The sequence below is a fragment of the Micromys minutus genome (assembly GCF_963924665.1).
Source record: "Micromys minutus genome assembly, chromosome: 16".
Classification (NCBI taxonomy): domain Eukaryota; kingdom Metazoa; phylum Chordata; class Mammalia; order Rodentia; family Muridae; genus Micromys; species Micromys minutus.
In genome coordinates this window covers 6722312-6748264 of record NC_137985.1, presented here as the reverse complement: position 1 = coordinate 6748264, position 25953 = coordinate 6722312, and the positions used below count along the sequence as shown (strand labels likewise).

The window sequence follows — 25953 nt, the reverse complement described above, 5'->3', positions numbered from 1 at the left end:
ACAGGCAGAAAAGTATACATGTATATGAAAATCTCACTCAAAGTCAAGGAGAAATGAGGACAACAAGTATGTATTAGTAGTTGTCGAACAGAAATGAACATGGCATCTTTCAAAATAATTGTCCTCTTTTTCTACATTAGGAATGGAGGTGGGTTTTACCTGCAATTACTGTCAAAGAAATTATTCCTTGTAAAATTCTGGGGAAACTACTGGATGATGTTCTAATACCACCTCCATGTTTGGGACCATTTTTATTTTGTTTTTACTGATACTTTCTATTTGTGATGACATCTAACTATCTTTCCATTTTAGAAGCTTCTCAGTAAAATGGTGTGAAATCCAGGGCAAACCACTCTGAAAGCATCTCCATTCCTTCGTTGTATTTGGCTTTAATTTCTTCCTTTTCATAAGGTCGATTTCTCATTAGTGCTAAGCCAGAAGCTTTCAGGGGGAAGTGAAGAAACAGGTTTAAGTTGAAAAAGGTTTTATCAAATCTTCAAGAGCCTGAAAGGGAGAAATTACTTCAGCACAAAATATAAAAACATGTGCAAGTAAGTTCATAGCTATCTGGGAAAAGGTTTTCTAAGAACTTTTATATCAATACACTACTGACTCAGAAACACATTAATAAAGAGGAACAGTAATTATGTGAATAAAAAGATAGTAAGTGAGCTAAAGGAGCGTCACTCAAACATGATTTGAAAAACAACAAAAAAAAAAAGAAAAATAATCTACCAGATATTAAAGTGGGAATCAGGAAGAACTTTGCCAAAGAGAAAATTTTTGTTGTAAAAACTCAGGGAAATGGGAAAGAGGTATTAAAAGAGAACAAGCAGTCTACAAATGTGGGGAGAGTGTGTGGAGGTGTATAAAAACAAGGTTCAGCTTAGAGGATGAGGTTAGGGAAGAGGTTAAGACTATCTAGAGTGTCACATGCAAAGGCGCAGGTGCTTCTGAAATCGGTTGGTAAACTATTCCACACTGTGACTAGGACAGCTCCAAGCTGCATGTAGATGTCAATGTGCAAATGAATTTTGAGCCTCAATAAAGGCAGAGGACCATAGTTCAGTTCTCAGCGCCCACTTTTGGTTCTTTACAACCTTTAATAACTGCAGTCCTAGGAGATCTGAAACTCTCTTCTGACCCCCAAGAGTACCCGCATGTACGTATACTTACTACACACAGACTTACTTACACACATAAATAAAACATAAAATATTTTTAAATGCATCAGCCTGATCGCATCAAAAGTATAAGAGAAAAACAAATACTATTTCACATTTATTGTCTAAAGCATATAGACTCTAGAACACACCAGAACTAAATTAGTGGGTATAATATATTCATTTAAGGGTGGGAAGGTAGCTGACTAGGTAGAGTCCTTTCTAGAATAGCATGGAAACATGACTTTCAATTTCCAGAAACCAACATTTAAGACCAGGAAACACAGGGACAAATAGAGGAACACGGATTGAAGAAAAGATCATTCAGAGATTGCCTCATTTGGGGATCTACCCTATATGCAGCTACCAAACCTATTGCTAATGCCAAGAATTGCTTACTGGCAAAAACCAGATATGGATGCCTTCTCATAGGCTCTGCCAGAGTCATACTGATACAGGTGAGGGTGCTTGCAGCTAACCATCTAATTGAACATAGGACCCTCAAGGAAAGAGCTAGTGGAAGGACTGAAGGAGTTGAAAAGATCTGCAACCACATGGGAAGAACAACATTATCAACCAACCAAACCCTCCAGAACTCCCAGGGTCTAAAACACCAACCAATGAACACACATGGAGAGACCCATGGCTCTAGTTGCATATGTAGCAGAGCATAGCATTGTCTGGCATCAATGGGAGGAGAGGCCTTTGGACCAGTGGCATTTTTTTTCATTGTAGAGGAATGCCAAGGCACTGAGGTAGAGAGGGTGGCTGGGAGAGGGAGCACCTTCATGGAAACAAGTGGAGGGGATGGGGAATAGGAGTGGAGGGAACTGGATAACATTTGAAATGTAAATAGAGAGAATATCCAATAAATAAAAAAAAATCAAAAGACTAGCATAGTAGCAAGCAGCTACTCTTTCAGTACTTGGGAGGTGGAGGCAGGCTAATATCTCAGACTCAAAAGCCAGTTGAATCAGTCATCTATGGGTTCTCTATAGCCATTCTCAAGAAATAAGCTGGACAGTGATTGAAGGAGATGTCCAACATCAATCTGTGACCTGAACATACTTACACATACATGCACACCCTTACACACATATAAGAAAAATAACATAAAAAACATAAAATGTTAAACAAATATGGAGCCCCATTTGTCATTAGGTAGAAGAAAAGGCAAAGGGTGGTGTTGGAGTTAGCATTTTGAATTGTGTTCTAAATTTAAAACAGAAATACAATGGGTTTTCCTTCTCCAGAATGACTTACCTATGAAGAAATGATTAGATGGCGCCTTGAGGAACCCTAAGGGCTTTTACAGTCCCACACTTTCTTTATAGCTCCCCTCCCACTAGGGTCTTACAGCTCCCCTCCCAGTGAGGGTCTTAGAGCTCCCCCTCCCACTAACAGATTTTTCTATTATAGACTCCTTGAGAGTGAGAAAAGCTTTCTACTATGCCACTAAGTGGATACAGGTGCATGCGTATCTAGAATTTCCAACAAACAAACAAAAAAAAAAAAAAACACACAAACACCAAAACAAACAAAAAAACTCATGGAAAATAGAAAACAGTAGAGTGAGAAATCAATTTAAAGGGAAATATAAAGACTATAATCCTATGTTTGTGGACCATAAATGCTTAAGGTTAAAGAAAAAAAAAAAAAAGACAGGCCTATTGTTTTTTGTAGGTTTTGACTCATGCAGCTCCAATATGAAGCTGACAACTGGGCTTACCCTCCTCACTCCTGCTTCAGAGCCTGGAGGCTTGTGATTATTCAGTGGCTAAACACAAAGAGCCTTGTACTCTCTAGCTGGGGTGAAGTCCTGTTCATTAGAATAACTTCTGCACTTAAACTCACTCCCACCTGCTTTCCCAGAGCCACAAGCACTTTCTGGGTCAGTTCACTTCTTGCTTCAAGTTAAAGTACATCTACCAACCATAGCTGGTGACAGCTCAACCCACTTGAGTTCGTCTTGACATTAGCTTTTAAAATGTTTACTGATGAGGTTAAAGACTATGAATTGCTTTTGTTTGCTTCATTTGTAAGAAAATGTGTCTTGTCTTGTTACCCTTGAGTCTCTTCTTTGTCAGCTCTGTGATTTGTCAGAGTTGTCAAGTTGTTTGTGATTTTATGCAAAGCTTTCTTTGAAAAAAAAGTCTTTAGGTCAACAAAGAATGATTTATAGTATAAATATTAGAATCTAGGAGGTTTACTTTAAAAATCTTTTCTAGTCATTTTAGTCTCTCTTCTATGCATTTTTTTCTCATTAAATGAGAAAAAATGATGGTAAGAAATGAAATAAGTTAATGTAGGAGTTGGTGATGGTAAGAAATGAAATAAGTTAATGTAGAGGTTGGTGATGTGTCTCAGTGGCAGAGTCCTCTGGTATATGCAAGGTATATGCAAGGCCCTGGCTGTGATATTGAGGATGCTCAAATAATCTGTCTAAAGTTTATATCAAGCATAAACTTGTTCAATATTATTAAAGAATACCATCTACCACTCCATTCTTTCATCTATAGAATTAGATGTTTTCTTGTACAGCCAAGAATTTCCTTCAGAATGCATTCATTGTGTATCTAATAATTAACAAATCCTGGACTAAATGTCTGTTAATAAGTTGATGATAAAGACAAATAAAGCGGGATATATTCCAACAGTCAAACAAAAAACAAATCAACGTGTCTTTCTGTAGCCAGCTCTCTGCTGCTTAAAGAAAGTTTTGGACTGACTCAAGTAATGGATACTAAAAAGCAGAGCTTTCTTGTCAGAAAATGAGTCGAAATTCTTTCAACTCATATTAGGGTTTGGAAGTGTTAGAGGAAATGAGGCATGAAAGAACATTGGTGCAATGCCTTTCACAGTAAACATTATCTGTCAACCTGTGTCATTACCAGAAAGAACCATCTCACCTCATTGCACACTATATAAATCTAAAAATAAAAATCTAAGAAAGAACGTAGCCAACCCCATGTAAGTTATGGACCTTTTAACAAAACATTAAAGTGTAAGCCTCCTCATTTTGCATTCTTCGGACTTTTGTGTAAAGTCAGATGACCATATGAGTGTGGACTGAAAGCTGGGTGCCCTGCTCTGTCCACATGCTCTGTGTCCAGGATTAAGTACCACAGCTTCCAAGTGTGTTAGGCTGTTCAGGTGTCATGGTGACTAAAGCTTGTTCTATGAATTTATGATTTATTTACTATTTCAGTAAATGATGCCACCAAATTTCTATGTATGATATCAAGAAGAAATCTAAATAATTTCCTCTTGATGCACACACGCGCGCGCACACACACACACACACACACACACACACACAAACCCTCAGAATAGAGTTTCAAAAATGTGAAAGTTAAATTCGTGAACTTTCTGTTATTAAACATGGAGAATGCTTTAAAATGTTGATGTAGACAGTAATGTTTTTTTTTATAGTGAAACATTAAAAACTTTAATTCTTAAACCAGATTGTATAAAACTAAAGAGATTTGACACAGAAAATTAGGCTGAGAGTTATCATTCAGAAAGAGATATATTTACAAAGCATTCATCAACAAGGTATTAACATACATAACATATAAGGAACGCAAAATGTTGAACATGAAAACCAGTATGATTTTAAAATGGGCAAAGAGCATAAAAGATGTATATAAAACAGACATGAATGGCTAAGTAGAGAAGTTCATTCTCATTTTTAGGATACTGTAAATCAAAAGCACAACTTGTCATCTCAAGTCAGTTGAGCACTTCTCCCGAGAGATCAAGGTGTAAGCCATAAATCCTGGACATTAATAAGATTAATATGAAGACAAATTGTTTATCTTGCAGTCATTTCATATTAAAAACAGTTGGAACACACTGAAGATATTAGGATTTGTGATCTTTCCTTCTTTTAATTCACACTCCAAGAGTAAGTCACATGCTGGCTCTTACTGGAAGGGAAGGATGCTAGTTAACAATGGTGCTGCTCAATCGTGAATGTTGTGAACAGTAGTGACGAGCATGGAAAGGTATGCTCATATGTACAACAGTGTCGGGAATTATGGGAAAAACCAATCACTTTCAGGCTTGGGGCCATGAGTGAGTTTGTTGCTATTATTCTGCTAAATGTACATACTATTAAGGTGCCCTCTACGTCTTTATCTCTACACACATAGGTTAGTTTAACTTTCACAAATCATCAGGGAATTTTTTTATGCAGTGAATGGTGGTTATTATAAAAATCCAGAAGTGATCAATGCACAGAGGATAGTTGTACATAGATTTCTACATGTATATCAGTATTCCTGTTCCAATCCTCAGAGGCCGTCATGGAAGAATAGAACAGGTAGAAACATTTTAAGAGAGAATTCAGGGGGGAATTAGAATGAATCTGTATCTTTTGGTATCTAATGTTATTGAATGAATAAATTGTGACAAGACTAATTTCTTAGTACAACAGAAGTACAATATATAACATAAATTGAGTTCATCAACACTGGAACATCAACACACACACACACACACACACACACACACACACACACACACACGTACACACTCACAACTATATTATTACACATAATAAAACTAGGTGGCAGGTCCTGACAAAAATCACACCATGCAGCAGGTCTCATGTGTGAGGGTTTGTTTCGTTTTGTTTTGTTTGTTTGTTTTTTATTGAAAGGGAGGACATAGAGGTGGCTTCTGGGAGAAAGAGGAAAGGAACAAGTAGAGAAGGAAGCATGTGAATTTTCTTTCAGCCCTGGTGCCTGTGCAACGGCATAGGCGAAAGAGGTAATAATGTGCTGACCCTTGGACAGCTTGTGATGACATGTCTTATGTATCTTGTCTTGAGGTCCCTTAAAAACTGGCTGTAAAGCTGCCTGATTGTGGAGTCACTTTCAGCTGTCCTAGAGGTGTGTGATTGCCAACATTCCTGTCTTTTCCCTATCTTAAAGAGAGAAATTAAAAGGGAAGAGATGGTGAAGTGGGAATAGGGGTGTCAGATTTCTTACACTGCTTTCCTGCTGCCCAGGGATTTTGTCAGTTTTGGGCTGTAGCTGATCTTCACCATTGGGACTCATTCAATATTTGTTGGCATCAGGCTTCTGTGTGGGCAGTGGTTGGTAATCTTGTAAAAGAACCTCATAATCATTTATCAGAAAGTATTTATGTTTATTATTGGAGGAACATGGAGAAGAGGTTGGTGGAGCAGGGTGTGAATAATAAATGCAGGAAAACGAGAAAAGGCATTGGGAAGGGCGGCAGCCATTTCCACATAGGGTTTGCAAGACGCGTGGGCCAGAGGCATGGAGTTGGCTTTGAAGGTCTGTTTTAATTGGTGGTTTTGCTTTAACTATACCCAAATGGTTTACACAGAAGCAACACGTTTTTTAGAGAACAAGGCAAAAATCACCCTCTTTACCTGTAAGAAGGTTGAATCCCCATCGGTTCTGAAGTGACACTTCTGCCAGGGAATTGATGTGTCCTTGATGAGAGAGTATGGTTCGGGCCACCTGTTAAAGATCATGGACAAACTAGGACTAGAACTGATAGTTAGGGAGGTGGCTGTCCTGATGTTTCCATGGCAACACCTGCGGTTAGTTACTCCTGCAGCCTGAAGGCGGGCTTGAATTGCTGTTTGGTTGTGTTGGACAGCTAGCAAGTCCACAACCAGAATTGGTAGAGGCTTTTTTTCTTTATGGGTTACCTCTGACTTAGTACTTGGGTATGCAAACTCCTGATTAGCTGGCAGATAGATGGTAGTAAGCTTGATTAACAGAAAAAATTGAGTTCTGGATGGTAGGGCACTGTGGTAGAGGTGAAGCATTGAGACTTACGATTTTGTTATAGTCTAAGAAACTTAAAATTCTTGTGGAATGTGTCCAGAATGCCTGGAAACAGTCTGCCATGCCAAAGAGAGTGATGTAGAAAAGGTAGTCATGGTAACAACCAGGGCCAGGGCAGTTGGAAGAAGATGAAACATAGCTATTTGACAGTCACTGGAGAAGTTGTGACAATTGTGAACTAGTTCCAGGGGAACACATAGCCAGCAATCTTCAAAGTAGCCAGGATGGGTGATGTTAAGGCTTGATATGCTGAAGTCAGGGTCTAGAGCAGAATGCAAATGATAGGTTAGTGTTAAATAAGAGAAATGACCTTGGAAGAGTGTTTAATTATGTTTCCTATTTCTCCTATGTCCGGAGGTTGGATAACTGGGAAACACTTTCTCTGGTTATCATTTGTGCGTATCGGGAGCCCAGATTTGTCACTGCCATAGAGTTAACCAACTGTTTCCCACCTGACATTCCATGAGCCCTGAATAAAGAAGAGGGTCTTGAATCATTGATGGAAGAGGTGATTGGTTTGTGATTCTACATATTTGGCAAGAACAATATGGGAAACCCCCATATGTGTCTGGTCATTTCTTATAATAATCCTTTATCTAGTCAAAAAATGAAGCAAAGAGGTCATAATATTTAGAAAGGATTATAGATATAGGGGTGATAGCAATTTTGATCATCTCCTGGCATCAAGCTATGGTGCAATTTTCTGACCCTATTTGGAGTGACTGTATTAAGTGGGGATTTATTAAATCTTGAATCTCCAGACTTGAGTTACCTTGGATAGAAACAAACAGCAGAGAGAGAGAAGAACTGCATGTCTAATACAGAAGGATCAATCATGGCTGCCAGAATGGAGCCTTTCTGGGATTGGAGACAAGGTAGTTTGAAGCTTAAAGGAGCAGGGTCCTCCTAGAAGTGTAATAAGAAGTGTTGCTTTGAGGCAAAGGGCTTGAGTTAATAAAGGTGAACCCAGTGAGAGAGTCCCTTGAGTTTAGCAGCTGTGGAGATAACAAGAATTACATGAAGGAGCCCTGCCATTTAGGGGAAAGGGGTGAGATTTGATGGGACAGAGAGAAGAGAAGGGCCTGATTTCCGGTTGATAGGGAGTGAACAGAAGGCAGTGTGCGTCTGTGATAAACAGTGATCAGTGAAGGTCCATAGGAGGGAGCAGAGATGACAGAGGCAGGGGGTGAGGAGGTGATTAGAGAAGGGAGAGGGTTTGGGCAAAAGACCAGGAGTTAGAACATAAGCTCAAAAGATGAGATAAAGACATTGCTTAGGGAGAGCCCATAATCTGAAAAGAACCTGAGGTTGGAGTTTTCCCCAGTCTAGGTAAAGTTCCTATAACATTTGACAAGAATAATTTTTAAGGAACAGTTATTCCATTGCATCTTTTCTAAAGACTGGCTGTGACATGGAGTACGAAAGTAATAAGGGGTTTTGAGGTCTTTAGATAGTGTTTGAAAAATTTAGGAGGTGAATTTAGGACGGTTGTTTGACTGGAGAAGATCAGACTGTCTGAGCCTGATTTTTAGTAATGGGAATACCTTCAGCCACCCTGACACAGTGTCCACTAGGACAAGGAAGTACTTGGCCCATTTGACAGTGAGCATGTCGGTAAAGTCAAGTTGCCAGTAAGTTCCAGGGAGGGAACCTCTAGCCTGGTGGGTGGGAAAGGGGGGCTATAATACCTGCAGTTGGGGTATGACATCTCTGACAGATTTGCAAGAGGCAGTGACAGATTGTGAGAAACACAAGTCCTCAGAGGTAGGCTGTAGATAGGTTTTAACAAAGTAAGTTAAGGCTTGGCTGTTAGGATGAAAGACCAGGTGAAGATAGCAGAGTCTGATGAGTGCCAAAGGTGATGGGGGGGGGAGTTGGTTGTTTAGTGAGAATGTCCTATGATGGGTAAAAGCTAAGCCCCCAAGGGCTATAGTTCTAACTGCCCCATCAGCCTGGTTGTTTCCTTTGAAGATAATAGAGTCATTCATCTGCTGGGACTGGCAGTGGAAAATTCAAATAGCTGTGGGGAAATGGGAGACTTTTACCATGGTAATTTGGTTTGCATTAGTTACTGATCCACTACTTGTCATAAATAACCCGAGCTCTTTCCAGGTAGCCTTGTGGGACTGGAGAATTTGGAAGGCATATTTGGAGTCAGTATAGATGTTTAGGGATTGTCTCAGGCCAATTGGAAGGCACTGATAAGAGCTACAGTCTGTTGATTAGTGGTGTAGGGTCTAGAGGGCCCATGACTCATCCAACTCCATATCTAACACTATGGCATAGCCAGCTCTTCTGGTCCCTTCATATTGAAAGAAGCTGTCATCTGTATAGCAGGTATAGATGACCCAAAAGAATGCACCCTCCTGTATGTGTGAAAGATGGGGTAATAGTTCCTCTAGTGTATCCGTATAGGAATGAGAAAGGGAGTGGCCAGCGTTTGGTTGAGGAAGAAGATTTGAAATATTATGAAGTGGTCATGATTAAAAAGTAAGTGCTGAGTCGATCACTATCAGCCGTCCATGGATGTGCCTGATTGCCAAGACTATATATTTCAAGTGTAGAAAAATGCAAGCTAAAAGGGGAGAAAGTAAACAACCACGTATCTGGTATAGAATGGTATGGAAAGGAGCTGGAGGTGCCATTGGGAGGAGAAAGGTGGGCCTTCAGGGTGATATTGAGAGGAGCACAGTACTCCTTCAGGGTGATATCGAGAGGAGCAGAGTACCCCTTCAGGGTGATATTGAGAGGAGCTCAGTACTCCTTCATGGTGATATTGAGAGGAGCTCAGTACTCCTTCAGGGTGATATTGAGAGGAGCACAGTACCCCTTCATGGTGATATTGAGAGGAGCTCAGTACTCCTTCATGGTGATATTGAGAGGAGCTCAGTACTCCTTCATGGTGATATTGAGAGGAGCACAGTACCCCTTCAGGGTGATATTGAGAGGAGCACAGTACCCCTTCAGGGTGATATTGAGAGGAGCACAGTACCCCTTCAGGCTGATACCTGTGTTTACTCTCTAATCATCATAAATCCCGCATTACTTCCACCTACACAGAAGAAATCTCCAATATGTGTTGAATGTACAAACTTCTGATATCCCTCTTATAACTCACTAAAGCCTCTGAAATAGCTGGCAGTTCTGTTTTGAAAAAAAACAAGTTATATTCACACTGTACCAACCTCATTCTTTTACCTCATCTGCCTACACCTTGTGTTCTCCAGTACCCTATTCCTTGCTGCTGTGAAAATGACCATTTGGGTCTTCAAGACATCATGCTCCTTCTGACCTTGGTGGCTGCATTTCCTCTGTTTTTCCACACTTGGTAACCACCTCTCTTCTGTTCCTTCACACTGAGTTTAAATGAAGACTGAGTTACATATATTATCTAGCAAACACTACAGAAGAACTAGACAGGTTTTACTGAGCCAGTCTTAACAGTTAAAGAGATTAAGCACATGCTTAAAATGAAAGATATCTATGCATGGCAGCAAACAGAACCCAGTACTCTCTAGCTTAGAAGCTTAAATACTGATAAATCACTAAGGATTCTAAGATATTATATACATAATACAGTATAATATAATCTCGTGGAGAATCAAAAAAAGTTCAAGAAGCTTCTGGAATATAAGAGCAGCACCCAACTAAAACCAACAGCAAGGAAACAGCAGCATGCTTAGCCATGAATTCTCAAAATAGAAATGAACTTGGAAAGCATTTCTTCCCTGCATCTGGGTAAGACCCTACTGTGACCACACCTGGATTCCAGTGAACATCTGGGTCCCTTTAAGCCAAGAATCCACCTAGGCAATCCATCCTTCTGGATCTAAAGGAGGAAATGAGTAAAACAATCCTGAAAGGAAAGCATTTTCGAGTTTGTTATGTGCTCTGCAATGAGAGAAACCTGTCAGGATCGCTTACTGCAGAGCAACATAGGAATCCTTCATAATTTTCTTCATTTCTAATCTGATGGGTTCACACGTCATTTTTATTTCCTTGATTTGGAGTTTTTCAATTAGTAAAATGAGGTTTGATGATCCAGCTTACACATTCTAAACTAAAATTCCATGTCACAGATTGTCTTTCACCATCTGGGCCTACTGTGATGTAATTTGACCTGTGCCTTCTCTTATCCAGACCCACTCTCACATTTTGCCGAGGAAACCGGCCACTCATCACTTCACCAGTGCATTCCAGCAACCAGGTGGGATGAGAGACAATAGCAGCCTGATGCAGAGGGGCACCAGGGCCATTGTGCCCTCACTTTCTACAAAGAAGCTATATGTTAAAGAGGAAAAGGACACAGAACAGGTGCCATCTGCCACCAGGAACAGCAGAGATCCAGGGACACAGGCCTGGTGAGAAGGCATTCCCAGTAGTCAGGGATCAGAGAGATTTCTGCTTGGTTCAGGGAAGCAGGAACCCTGCTTTGGGCTATCTGTTATCAGCCAGCAGCCTGTGCATACAGAATAGATGCTCAGGCATTCTGCCACCAGCAAACCAACAGCCAACATGAAACTTAACGGTGGGAAACTTGAAGCAATCCCACTAAAATCAGGGACTCAACAAGGCTGCCCACTCTCCCCCTAACTATTAAACATAATAGTGGAAATACTGGCTGGAACAATTAGACAGAAAAGAAAATCAAAATGATACAAATTAGAAAGGAAGAAGTAGAAACATCACTATTTGCAAATGACATGATAGTGTACTTAAGTGACCCCAAAAACTCCACCAGAGAACTCCTACAGCTGATAAACAAGTTCAGCAAAGTGTTTGGATATAAAAATTAACTCAAACAAATCAGTAGCCTTTCTCTACTCAAAGACAAACATGTGGAAAAAGAAATTAGGGAAAAGATACCCTATACAATAGTCACAAAAAAATATGAAATACCTTGGTGTGACTCTAACTAAGCAAGTGAAGGGCCTGTATAATAAGAACTTCAAACCTCTAAAGAAGGAAATCGAGGAAGATCAGAAAATGGCAAGATCTCCCATGGTCATGGATTGGAAGGATCAACATTGTAAAAATGGCCATCTTACCAAAAGCAATCTACAGATTTAATGCAATCCCTATCAAAATACCAACCCGATTCTTCATTGAGTTGGAAAGAGCAATGTGCAATTTCGTCTGGAATAACAAAAGACGTAGAAAAGCGAAATCTATCCCCAACAACAAGAAAATATCTGCGGGAATCACCATCCCTGACCTCAAGCTATATTATAAGGCATATTAATGAGATTGCAAAGTTTCTGTAAGGCTAAGGACACTGTCAGGAAAACAAAATGGCAACCAACAGAGTGGGCAAAGATCTTTACCAACCCCACATCAGATAGAGGCCTAATATCCAAGGTATACAAAGAACTCAAAAAGCTAGACACCAGAGAACCAAACAACCCTATTAAAAATGGGGTACAGAGCTAAACAAGAAGTTCTCAACTGAGGAATATCAAATGGCTGAGAAGCACCTATATAAGTGTTCAACATCATTAGCCATCAGGGAAATGCAAATCAAAACAACCCTGAGATTCCACCTCACACCAGTCAGATTGGCCAAGATCAAAAATTCAGATGACAGAAGATGCTGGCGAGGATGTGGAGAAAGAGGAACACTTCTCCACTGTTGGTGGGGTTGTAATCTGGTACAATCACTCTGGAAATCAGTCTGGCAATTCCTCAGAAAATTGGACATAGTACTACCTGAAGACCCAGTTATTCCACCTCTGGGCATATACCCCAGAGAAGCTCCAACATACAACAAAGACATATGCACCACAATGTTCATAGCAGCTCTATTTTTAATAGCCAGAAGCTGGAAAGAACCCTGATGTCCTTCAGTAGATGAATGGATACAAAAAATATGGTATATTTACACAGTGGAGTACTACTCAGCTATCAGAAACAATGACTTTATGAAATTCTTAAGAAATTGGATGCATCTAGTGAATATCATCCTGAGTGAGGTAACCCAGTCACAAAAGAACAGACAAAATATGCAGTCACTGATAATTGGATACTAACCCCAGAAAGCTCTGAACACCCCAGAAACAACTCACAGACTATATGAAGTTCAAGAAAAAAAAAAAAAAAGAAAGAAAAGAGGAAAAAAAAACCCATTATGCTTAATCTTTACACACCAAGAAAACTTTGACTAATTCCAGGTTACATTCTGTTTTACATGTACTTTATGCTTATTGTAATGAGTAAGATCTTAAAGCACACTATCAAACCTTTAAAAAAGAAACAAGCACTGAGAAAAATGTATTTGTATACTTTTATGCAAAAATGCTTAAAATTTATACATTTATTTTTGTTTTTTAAAATAAAGTGGTTAAAAATATGAAGAGGAAACAGACAACACAGTTAACTGAGGAATGTGAGTATACGCAAAAAGCAACACACATGTAGCTGTGTACTCCACACATACATGCCCTGTGGACATCTGAACTAGGATATTCTGAGAGAATTGGGATAAAGAAGGCTAAAGGATAGTAGTGTCCAAATACACCACATCTGTGAGCTTAGCAGGACAGACAGACACCTTCCAACCCCCCCACTCTTCCCCTCTTTCTTTTCCATGCACAGATATTGTTACCAATAAACTTTGTTCTGTTTTGTTTAGTCTTTGTTATTGTTCTTTAGATGCACCTCTATTTTTTAAGAAGAGGCAGAAAGACTATGGGTGGGTGTAGATGGGAGGGGTGGTAGGGATATTATCAGAGGAGTGGAGGGAAAAAAACCACAATCAGGATACAGTGTATTCAAAAAGTACATTTTCAATAAAAAAAGTATAAAAAAGATATACAATGTGTTAAAAACATAAAAATTCAAAGGCAGAAGACGAAAAGGAAAAGAAAGGAAGGAGATCAAATACAAGGAGATGGTGTGGTGAGGGGCATGGGGAGTGCGGGTACTGAGAGAGGAGATCAAACTTTACTATAGAAGCCTAATGACTGTCAAGGCTTAGACACTAGGCATCTCCAAGACTCCTGTTTAAGTTTTGAATACTAAGAGGTTCTCGCATCATGAAAATGGCGATGTCATAATTACACTGATGCATTTATAATTTAGTACTTTTATTTGTTCAGTCTTTATTGGCACGGGGACAACTAGGAGGCAGGCCACAACTCAGGAAATTCTCTGGCTTGGCAGACCTTATTTCTAGTCATCTTTTACTCACTAGCATCTGGATTCTAATAGGTGATGTTTCACACTTCACGTACACCTCCATTATGGTCTGTCCATCCTCAGACCCAAAGCAATGGAACCAGACAACCATGGAGAAAAACCTCTTTCACTGAGCCAATCTAAATCTCCCTTCCTGTCAAATCCACTCTCTCAGATCCTCTGCCAGTACAACAGCACTGATTGACACAGCCACTAACTATATAGCTGCAACAAAATTAACTGTTTCCTGTCTTAGCTAAACAGTCTATGTGGAAAGATCTACATTAAGTGAAGAAGTCTAACAGGAGTTCCATGAGAGAGATGAAACTGGCCATAGAAGAAAACACACACATCAAGTTCTTAACAATATGTCCTGTGAGCCAAAGGCCTGCTGATAAACGAGAAGATTGGGCAGATTAACCCAACAGAGATCTAGTCATTAATTGTAGGTAAGAACAAAAGTCATGGAATCTAGAAATCGGGGCCACTGTGGCTTCACATCAAGGCACTATATACCGGCTTTTGCTCCCCACCCCTTTGCTATCCAACTCCAAGTCCAAGGATGTCTTAACATAATTAATTCCCAAATCTGAACATCCCAAAATATAGCAGTCAAATAGTAACAAGAAAGACGAGAAGATAATGAGGCTGGAAATATTAATTTAATCTTCAGTTATCTAAGTAATTATGTGTGTGGTAGCCAGACATTATGATTATAAATCACATTCATTATCTCCTTTGTCTTTTCCAAGATAGAAAAAAATCAGGTAAAAATTTACATTTTAAGTCAGAAGATAAAACTTTAGTTAAATGACATACTGTGCTATTTAACATAGCATTCAAAAACCTTCATTTTCCCTAATAAACTGGTGATCTGAAGTACAGGTATATCCATAGCTCATCTTTTTAAAGAAAGATTTGTTACTTAATATGATGTTTGATTTTAATTATCAACGTGACATAATCTAGAATCACCTTGGAAACATTTTTCAGCAAATAATTGTCTAGATCAGATTGGCCTTGGATATGTCTGTGGGTATTATTTAATTATGTTAATGGGTGTATAAAGACCCAGCCCCTTGTGAGCAGCATTGTTTCTTAGAGAGGGGGATCTTGGACTGTAGAAGTGTTGAAAAGAAGATGAATACTGGCTGAGATGCACATATCCATCCTTTCTCTGCTCTTGGGTGTGGATATAATTACCTCTTTTGTGGTCCTGCCTTGACCTCCCTGCTCTGATGAACAGTGACTAAGAACTGTGAGCTAAAGGAAACATTTTCTTCCATGACGTAATTTTTTTAGTCAGGATAATTTGCCACAACAAGAAGAAGAGAATTAGGATATCTTTTGTCAATGAGATCACACTCATCAATAGCTGAAACACTGCCTGTGTCTCACATACATGTATTTCTTTGAAACAGAGGAACTTTGAAGACAAATTTCTATACTTACATTACACTTTTTTTCAAGTTGGTAAAGTCTAAATATTTTCAAGATATTAAAATTTTCACATTTGTGAAAAGTATAGTAAATTAAATGTCAACAGTCTGTAATTCATGAAAAAATATGGAGTTCTGTATTCAAAAGAATATCTTTTGCTTTCAACTATATAATTTCACTATATGTTATTGGGGATATGCTGTAATAAATTTACCTTCTCCTTGTTTCAAAATAAGTGAGTACTTTCCAGATAATAAAAAATTGGAGGAGTATGTAACATTAAAATTTTTTATTTAAATTTTAAATTTGTGTTCAAGTATAATGGATTATATAATGTTTAATAATATTTGGTTTTAGTGATATGCATATGGGCTTCTTTCTGTTTGTGTGTGTGTGTGTGTGTGTGTGTGTGTGTGTGAACGTAACCATGACAGCCAAAAGAGGCCATTATTTCGCCTGGAGGTTACAGACAATTGTGAGCTCCCACACAAATGTGCTATGAATTAAACTCAGGTGCTCTTCATGCACACCAAGTGCTTTTAACTGCTGATTCATTACTCCCACCACAGATCACATGGTGTTTATAAGCTCTGTATTTTCCATGGATCTCAAGTAGTGTCTCTCCAGATAAACTAGAAGACAAGCTTCTGCATTTGAAGTCTGTCTTGATTCTGAGTTGATTTTCATTCTTTCATCTTGCAAATCAAGAGTGAGCTACAGTTAAAATCATAGAGTTTAAACAGGTATCTTTATCTATAGCAATTCATTGGACACTATCTTCTGATAGCCCAGAGTCTTTTATCAATTGTTATAATGTTCAAAGCTCTGTATCGCAGTCAGGGCCAGGTGACAAGCCAAACTGAACTTACATCCTAGAAGAACATGAAAAAACTCAGTCAACCAAACTCAGGCATTTTTCTTTGATATTCTCAGGTTAGTTCCATGGAATAAGCGGTTGTCAGAAACCTGAGGACTTAATTCTGGAGTCTTCGATTCACTAATGCCACTGTTTCTTAAGCTCACAGCCACTCTGTGACTTTCTGGTTGCTAAAGAAGTTGGTCTAGAGTCTAAGAACATGCCACCTAAAGCCCAAAGGCTCCTTCTTCATTTCAAACAGCTTGGGCAGGTTGCTGTGCTAGCGAAATTGTGGGTTACACTTCACAAGCCTGCAAGGGAAGAAAGCACCAAAGTGCAAATTAAATCTGAAGTACATAAATTCCCAGAATGATAAATACATAGGATAATGTGGTCATTGCAAATGTCAACCTCATTTGCACTGAACTTCTAAAACTTTAATAATGCTTTAATTTATCACCTTTATAGAAAACCAAAGATCCGCTTTTACCACAGTTTGTGGAAGAGCCCAGTTGCAGTCAGGGGAATCACATTCCTACACCAGAGAGTGCAGTGTGAACAGCCCGGTTTGCAGGCTACATTTACCCCGCAATGTGCTGGGGCAGCCACTAATCTCTGCTCAGCTGTGTCCACTTAATTCTATGTCTGTAGGAGTCCTCTTCTGCGTTTCTATCATGATTCTTTTTCTATTTGATTTTTGAGGTCACCTTTGGTTTAAGGTGAAATTCGTAAGTTTGATTTTAAAATACAGCTAGGTAATATTATAGTATCCAGCTCTAATAGCTAAATTCAGAGTCACCTTTCTCTGCCACTTTTAAAATTAACTGTCAAAAACTATCACAAGAGAAGCAACTTGTAAGTTTCTTCATCTATTGGATGAAAGAAGATGTTAAGTGAATTTACTGCCTCCAATTGTAAAACGTCACAAGCATCTATCACTTCTTATTTTCAACAGGGATCCTTCCTCGTACTTAGAATCTCTCAGCGGAGAGATGGTTTGGGCTTCGTCAGAAGTTTTTGCCATTTAGTTGTTTTGCACTGAAATGGGAACAAACCCTTTTTTAATAATTTTCAGAATAGCTATTCTTCCAGACGGAAGCCTGCGGATCCTAAACGCTTCTAAAGCAGATGAGGGAAAGTACGTTTGCCAAGGGGTGAACATCTTCGGTTCTGCAGAGATTACAGCTTCCCTGTCTGTCAAAGGTAAGAGAACAGACAACTTGCTTGATATTTTACAGCTTTGGCATCCTAGTTTTATCATAAAAAATAAAGTAAATACAATGTGCATATACATGCCTTTGCATTGATTCACGTGAATGGCTTAGTTTTAAAGTTTGTTAGAAACAGAACTAGCACAAAAGTTCACTTCCATTATTTAAAGACTGGAAACAGATATTGGAACAATAGCTCCCAGCTGGGACCCCATCTTTTTTCTAGAAACTGTTTAGTTATAAAATTCCATGTAGGGGTTGGAAAGATGTCTCAGCGGTGAAGAGAACTGCTTGTTCTTCTGGAGGTCCTGAGTTCAATTCCTAGCAACCACATGGTGACTCACAACCAACTGTAATGGAATCTGATGCCCTCTTCTGGTGTGTCTGAAGACAGCTACAGTGTAATCATATACATAGAATGAATAAATCTTAAAAAAATATGTACATCAAACATTACTGGCATCCAACCCAGTGTCCCAGTCTTTGTCAGTTCCCAATGGGGATAAAGTTCTCATATTCTAATAAATTAATGATGGTTCCACACATATTTATCAATGGTTCATGCTCTTCCTTAACTGAGAATGAAGTGAAAAACTCACTCAGAACCCGTCTGTCCCTACAATCCTTCAGCTACGGCACACTGTGTTTACCTGTCCTGTCTGAGGAAACCATGATCTAGAGTTGCAAGCAGAGTATGACCTCAAGAGGCCACACTTAATCTTCAAGAGTCACTCTTGTCCTCAACTTAATTTTTTTCCTCAGAACTGCTCTAAGGGATGTTAGGCATGAAAAGGTTGCAGAGGTAGCGAGGGCTCACTCTCTTGTGAGAGCTCCCTCTCACAACTGAAAGAGTACTGAAGAAAATGAAGCTCACTGACAAACTCCTTACCTATGTCTTTCCTTGTCCACAGTAGGACTCTGAGGAGGAGAGAAGAGAAAAAAACAAGTCTGTCTCCATCCCTACTTTACTTACTTCACAACACATCACATCACAGTCATTTATTTACCCTTAATTCTCAGGGGCATTACTGATCCCATTTAATTGGTTCAATGTTCCTCTATGACTATACAAATAATATTAAAATGTAAGTTTTTGAAATTCAAATGTCACTAGTAAGCAGTTAGAATATTGTTGGTAAACTAAAGCCATGATCACTCAGATTTTTAAAGGTCCTATATAGGTAAACAACAAAGAATCAAAAATGATATTTCATAATTAGTCAGACAGTGCCTCTTCTGCCTCTCCTCAGATTGTAGAGGATTTTGTCCAGCACAAAGCAAGCCCAAGATGGTAGGATTACATTTCTTTAGCTTATTGAAATACTAATGGGACAGAATCATTGCATTTTAAACTGTCATACCTTACGACAAACAAATTTCCCATGCATTTTGCCTCCCGCTTTATATATATGATATTTTATATTTATATATAATCTTCCACTGTAAAGGTTCCTTTAAGTACCTATAAAGATGATCAGACAGGCCCCAGGTTCTCTTTCCTTCGTTCTTTTACCCATGAGGCCAAGTGTTGTTTCTAGCTGTTTTGCATTTTATTTCACACGGATATATGCTCTCTCCCGTATGCATGCCTGGCCCCATAGCCGTCAAGAGGGCATCAGATCCCCTAGAGCAGCATTGCCAACAGTTGTGTGATGCTTTTGGAATCGAGCTTCAACCTCTGCAGGAATAGCAAGTTCTCTTCACTCTCTGACCACCCATCTAGCCCTTGTTTCTAGTTTTAAAATCACTTGTCATTTGTTCAAGTTCAACCCTAATCCACATGGAAAGTCTAAAACATTAATTATTTCGAAAAGTATAATAAAACATGCAGCTGCCAAAACAAACAAACAAAGAAACAGAACCCCAGTGGTCCAGGTTCTGATAACATAGCTGAAGATACAAAATCAAAATTTGTATAATTGTTAATGTTCCATGTTGAAGCTCTCTCTACAGCTCAGGGTACGAAAGGTATAGGGAGGTGATTAAACTAATGCGTGTGTTTCTGCCCCAACAGAGCCCACAAGAATAGAGCTTACTCCTAAAAGAACAGAGTTAACAGTTGGAGAGAGCATTGTCCTCAATTGCAAAGCCATGCACGACTCCAGTTTGGATGTAACTTTCTACTGGACACTAAAAGGACAACCTATTGATTTTGAGAAAGAAGGCGGACATTTTGAAAGCATAAGGGCTGTAAGTTTATATACTTTTGCTTCTTGTGTAGTCATTTTACATGTTTTGACTCAAATGTAAAAATGTTTCATCTATGAAAGTTCAAGAACATAGAGAAAAAATCTCACATCATTAAAAAATTGTTTTCCACTACTAACTGAAAATAGCATTTCAGACCCCAGCAGGAATTCTGCAGCTATTTTTTATGTGAGTCTGGTTACTTTGCCCTTGCTAAATTAGTTTAATCACAACATTGCCTTTTTCATTATGTTTTGAGAAGTTGTGTTGCTACATAAAGAGGTCACTCTCCTCTTTAAAGAATTATTAACAATAACTAGAATACAGGAAAGAAATAAGTCTGTCTTATTCCCTAAGAAATAGTAGCTTCTGGAAACTATTCAGTTTCTCTTCAGCTAAAGTTAAGCCTGCAGCCCATAATTACACATGTTCACTAGATCCCCATAAACATTTATAGACATGAACGTGTCTTATCATCCAATCTCTGCATTTTCGTGAAATTGAATATTACATATGTACATGGTAAGTGACCCCATGAAAAGAGAAATCTTGTGCACTGTATAGCACAGGTTACCCCAGTTTCTGAGCTCCATAAAGAAGTAAGAGGAGGCCCCTTTCCCATGGCCTCATTGAGACAAAGAGCAACTTACTTACAGAGTAATAAAGGTCATAGAACATATGGTAAAAACTGTGATGTAGGCCAGATTTTTTTCTATAATAACTGGCAAGTTTGGCCTAAATAAATTTATATCTAAAAGTTAATCTAAAATGTTATTGTTGATATCAGGAATATTGTTGATATTGGACTTAACATAAAGTTTATATATATATATATATAAAATATATTTATATATATATATATAAAACATATGATTCTATGATATCATACATTAAAAAGTTTTAGACCAAAAGTTCGTAATTGTTGGGATAAAGTTTAATTTCATTCCTCATCAACCACAGACATTTCCTTTAAGCCTTCTTCTCAAAACAGAAAGTGAAAATCTGGACCAGATAACTTTTAAACTCCTTCACCATGTAGACTTGCCTCATATCATTTTATTTAGAAAAGAGAAATGAATGATATTGCACTTGTCAGTATGACCCGAATTAAACATGTTTTTCCAAATTATCCCAGTTTACTTTGCAGCCAAGAGGAAAGAATATGTGAGAAGCTCTTGCTAACTGAATTATTAATCACCTCAATGAGTAGTTATATTGACTAAGTTGTGTATAAAATATTTAGATTGTGTCAAATTTATTTTTAAAACTTACATGTTTTTTCCTAACATTGACTTAATTTTTCTTTAAGATTTTTATTACATCATTAAGCAGAAACAAAAATATTTCCTACGTAACAAAAATAAACTGATAAAAGTATATCTTCTCAGGATTAGCTTTAAATATCCATTTTGACCAATAAAATACATAAAGTAAAAATATATCTGAAATCATCAATGACTTTCTACCTAGAAGTATGTCCTACATTTTAGAAGAGCAATAGAAAAATTTATGGACGTTGAAAAGTTAAAAGATGAAAGAACTTTTGTTGTTAACTTTTAGGGATGACCATTTTGGGCTGATATTTCTATAAATTAATATCTTTGTTGTTATTTTTTTCACAAAGGCCTACTCTACCCCCATGGTATCTTTTTCTGAAGAGGTCAAAGACCCCATATTCTGTGACAACCTGATACACAGTTACAAGCCACATTAAAAGTAGTCTGTGCAGTGAAAATACTCTAGTTTTAAAGCAATATAAGACTTGTGGTCTTTTGCAGATTTGAAATGATTTCCAGAAATATGTGTTTACTTAAAATATTTCATCAAACTGGAGTTGAGAACTACAAAAATAATTGCTTATCAGGTTTTCTAAACCCTCAAGAATATAGGCTGGAGAGAACAGCACTGCGTGACTGGGAAAAACAGAGAATGGCATGAGGTTCCTTCAGCCCCTGCTGCCCCGCAATGTTATGTCTGGACAGTCACAATGCTCTAGAGTAAAAGGGTGGGGAGCATTTTTAGGAAGGGAGGTGTACAGGCCATTGAGTTAGTGCTTCTACCCAAGAACTTGAAGGGGAGAGTCTGAAAGTGCAGAAAGATAAGAAGAACTCTAAACTATGAAGCCAAGGCACAGGGATCTTGGAACATTAGGGATCTGTAGGAGTAAGAAAGCAAGTGGGACCAGGAATGCACAGAGACAATCTATGTCTGAAGCTCTGGATGTTTTCAGCTGCACTAAAACAGCTGATAACTCCAACAGAGACATGAGGGCAGGGATAAGGACAGTGAGTTAGGAAAGAAAGGCCGAGTCTGTTAGTTTATTGCCACGTAGTATATTGCAGGGTAAAATGACTTAACCAGACCTCCAGAGTGAAGATTCAGGAAATACCCATAGCTAATATTTAGCATCTCAACAGATTATAAGAATAGACCTAAGTCTCACAGTAGTTCATTTAGGAATTCCATAATTTTTGGATTGGTTTGTAGGTACAGCTGCATAAATCCCTCTGTAGGGCTTTTGCAAAACATCTGTATATATTGTAAATTGCCATGTTTAACAAAGACAATAGCTTTGGGACTGAATTTGAAAGGAGTAAATAGAAAAAGACAGGATTGTGTCATGTCCATAAAGAATAACAGAATTGACCTGCAACCAATGAAAGGCTTCTGTTTGTCTTCTTTCCTAAGGACTTGTTTGACAAAGCTGGCAAATTGGCTTATTTGGAGTGAGTCTCTTACTGAACCCATCACTAGAAGGGGCCAAGCAAACTATCCGTAAATGTTTCATCGAATTCTATGCAATTTCTTTGGGCAAATGATTTGACTATATTACGAATAGGGCAACCTAGTGAATATATTCTTTAAAAACATTTCAACATAGTAAGCTAAGTGATGTTGAAGACCTACAGTGAAAATATAGCCCTTCACCTTCAAAAGAACACAATTCAGTGAGGTGAGAGCAGTTCTGTTATCACACCTGGATGTAAGCATGAAGCAGAGAGAGTCACTTTCTGAATAGCTGTTGAGTGGGCAGGATTTCACCAGAAGCCTACAAAAAAACCTGCATCATTTCAAAGAATAAAAATGTCAAGAAATAGCAGAAAGGCAGAATGAGTGATAGCATGTCTTAGAAGCAAAGAGGAAAGAACTGGTAGACTAGATGACATAGTGATGGTTTGAAAGTAGACAACAGGTGAGGTCAATATTAGATGAGTACCATTAAGAGAAAGTAGCAGCAGCTACATTTTGTGAGGCATTGCTTCGTGAACCCTACTAATTGTAGTAGTACACTGAATGTAGGTGAGAACCATAGGGCTCAAATTTGGTTTCGGAAAGATCCTCCATCAGTGTAGAGCAGTGATTGAATAGTTGTAAATTTATATCCAATCCAGTCTGGCTAAGTAAAAGTTATGAGAAAGAAACAGGTATCATAAGGATTATCTACAAAGAGCCATGTTCTTGTCAAATAAAAGTATTGACATTTACTGAGACATTGTTCCCATTAGTCAGCAGTCTCCATATATGTCCACTCTAGAGCTGTTTGAAGAGCACCTGTCACTGTCATATGAACTCAGAGTTTTAGTCTTTATTGACAAGTGTATGGGACACATACTTTCCTGGGAACTTGAAAATATTAACTACCTTATTAGGGACCATAACAAATGTCAATCTCCTAAGTCATAAGTAATCACAGCACTGACAAGCACAGCAGTCCGGAATCTCCTGCACTGTGATTTGCTAGCTGTTATTTGGAGGAGAAAAGAGATTGTCACAGGGTTGCCATCAGGATAGTCTATTAAAAAACTCCATTGTGGAGTCTGTATTCTGACTCCCTAATGCCAAGGCAGAGTGAGTACTTTGCTTGTGCAATCCTTCCTCTTTTGGTGTCATCATACTCAGAAAAGAAAAACATAAGAAGGCAGGACATAGACTTTGCCCCACCTCTGAATAAATAAAATAGTAGCACTTTTCCAAGCCATGTCAGTGAATTTTAAATTAGAGTAACAAGTTTAAAAGGCTGTAGACTTCCAAACCATATTGACTCAGCTTTACAAAGTTTACCCTCACTGTATTCTTTGCCTGACTAATATGTTTCCAATTCTTGTTTGAACACATGAGAGATAAAAATAAAATAATTGATGCCAGTCTTTAGAAAAGATAAAGATTATATAGATTATTAAGTAACTCATAAAAATATTACATTAAAAAATCCTATTTGTGCCTAGCGGTGGGAGTACATGCATACAACATTAGCATTCAGTATCTGCGGCTGGAGAGTTATATACTAGAGGCCTGACTCTGTCATTTACTGAGATGTTCTTTGAAGAATTGAAAGAAAATTAATTGCTAATTTTATCATAGTTAAATGTTGTTGGAAACCATTCAAGAAAGATTAATATGACCTTTTGTTCTTGTAGAGATAAATAAGAAAATTAATTGACCATCTATTATTTACAAATCTCTAAGCTATACAAATGCTATTGATTCTCAGAACAACCATACTAATTCATGTTACTTCACGGAGCACACTTTCTGCTATACCTGATCTCGAATGTATACATTAGGATAAGGTCAGGAAATATAATCAAGGTGGGAGAAAGGAAACTGCATCGATGTTGGGCAAGGACTAGTGAGTGGCTGTACTTGGGCTCAGTAATACATGCTGTTCTTTGGGTATTAATGTGTGCACTGGCCCTTCAACAATAATAAATTAAATACTTCTAAGGGAACTATTCCATTACCAGTGAGACCAGAAGGGCAGAAAACTGGGAGAGGATTTTACTTTACATTATTTTTTTTCTCATTTTTAAAAGTAGCTCTTTGAAAATATCATATAGCATGTTTTGCTCATATTAACTCCCTCTTCTTACTTCTCCTAGATCCACATTTTCCCAAACACCCAATTGTTTGTCCTGTTTTATCTTGTTTTCTCCCACTATTATCCAGCCATAGATTGTTTTTTTGTTTTTATTTTTTCAATTTTATTGGATTATCTCTATTTAAATTTCAAATGTTATACCCTCCCCCCCCAACTCCCCTCCCTCTTCCCCCTCAACTTGCTTCTATAAAAATGTTCCCCCTCCCAATTACCCTCTCTATCTCATTGCCTTGGCTGTTGTTAATGTTATTGTTCCCATGAGGGTGCAAACCTTTCAGCTTTTTCAGTCCTTTCTCTAACTCTTTCATTAGGGTCCCCGTGTTCAGTCTGAAGTTTGAGCCTCTGAGGACACATTCATGTCTGGTTCCTGCCAGGCTGCCATATATTCTTAAGTATGTGTCCTTCCTCTGAAACAGAATTAACCTAGCAGCCCACCACATCTCCCACAACTATATATTGCCAAAGCTCCCCAGCGAAGTGGGGTGCTGGGACAAGTGATTTTAATAGCTCATTTTCAAAGTGTAATCATCATAAGCATGTCTAATTTATATCCATGGGTTTTACACAGTTGTAGGTGAATAAAAGGAAACCAGAATAGAAACCCTGTAATGCTTAGACAGTTTGTCTCAGACAAAAGCTCTCACCATGGCTGTTTCACCATTACTGATGCCTCGGCCCTTTGCTGATCTTTGGAGAATGAGTATCTTTCCTGAGGAGTCAGACTTTCAGAACAGAATGATCTTGTGATTGGATCATTCCAATTCTGAAAAGTTCAACTAGAGTAAAATTCAATAAGCTTCGCAGACTTGCTGTACAGGGCATTAGAGACCAGAGGGTTCTACTGCAGCTTCACCATCAAATCAGCATGAGGACGTCCTGAAGGGCTGGACCACTAATCAGCACACTGATCACCTGGAGAAAACCCAGCCCAAGGTGCATGTTGTCTCTGGCTTATCCTGGCCATTAGTAACATGCACAACTCTCTATTCTCTTTAACAGTCCTCCACTGTTAGATATTTGCTTCTTGTCAGCTTCAACTTGTCACCTACAACGTGTTTAAATGGGACGAGACACAAAGCAACCAACAACCACAGTTCTAGGCAGCCAACATGAATAATGGCCATTTCTACCAAAGGGAGGGAGAGGTCTTTTCTTCCATCCTTTGTTAAGATGTAGTGCAGTGTCAGAGTGGGTATTAGCTCCCCTCCTACCACAG

The 25953-nt window shown here is 38.5% G+C and overlaps 1 protein-coding gene across 2 annotated transcripts in view; it reads left to right on the top strand.

Moving 5' to 3' along the window:
- CNTN5 (contactin 5) overlaps positions 1–25953 on the top strand; it is a gene marked incomplete at its 5' end in the record, with an annotated part of 653203 nt that overhangs the window by 497562 nt on the left and 129688 nt on the right. For both annotated transcript variants that reach the window (XM_080930109.1, XM_080930108.1), the window contains 2 exons: positions 17536–17663; positions 19686–19861. In XM_080930109.1, coding sequence (XP_080786235.1) covers positions 17536–17663; positions 19686–19861 — 304 coding nt within the window. The remainder of the gene's footprint in view (positions 1–17535; positions 17664–19685; positions 19862–25953) is intronic.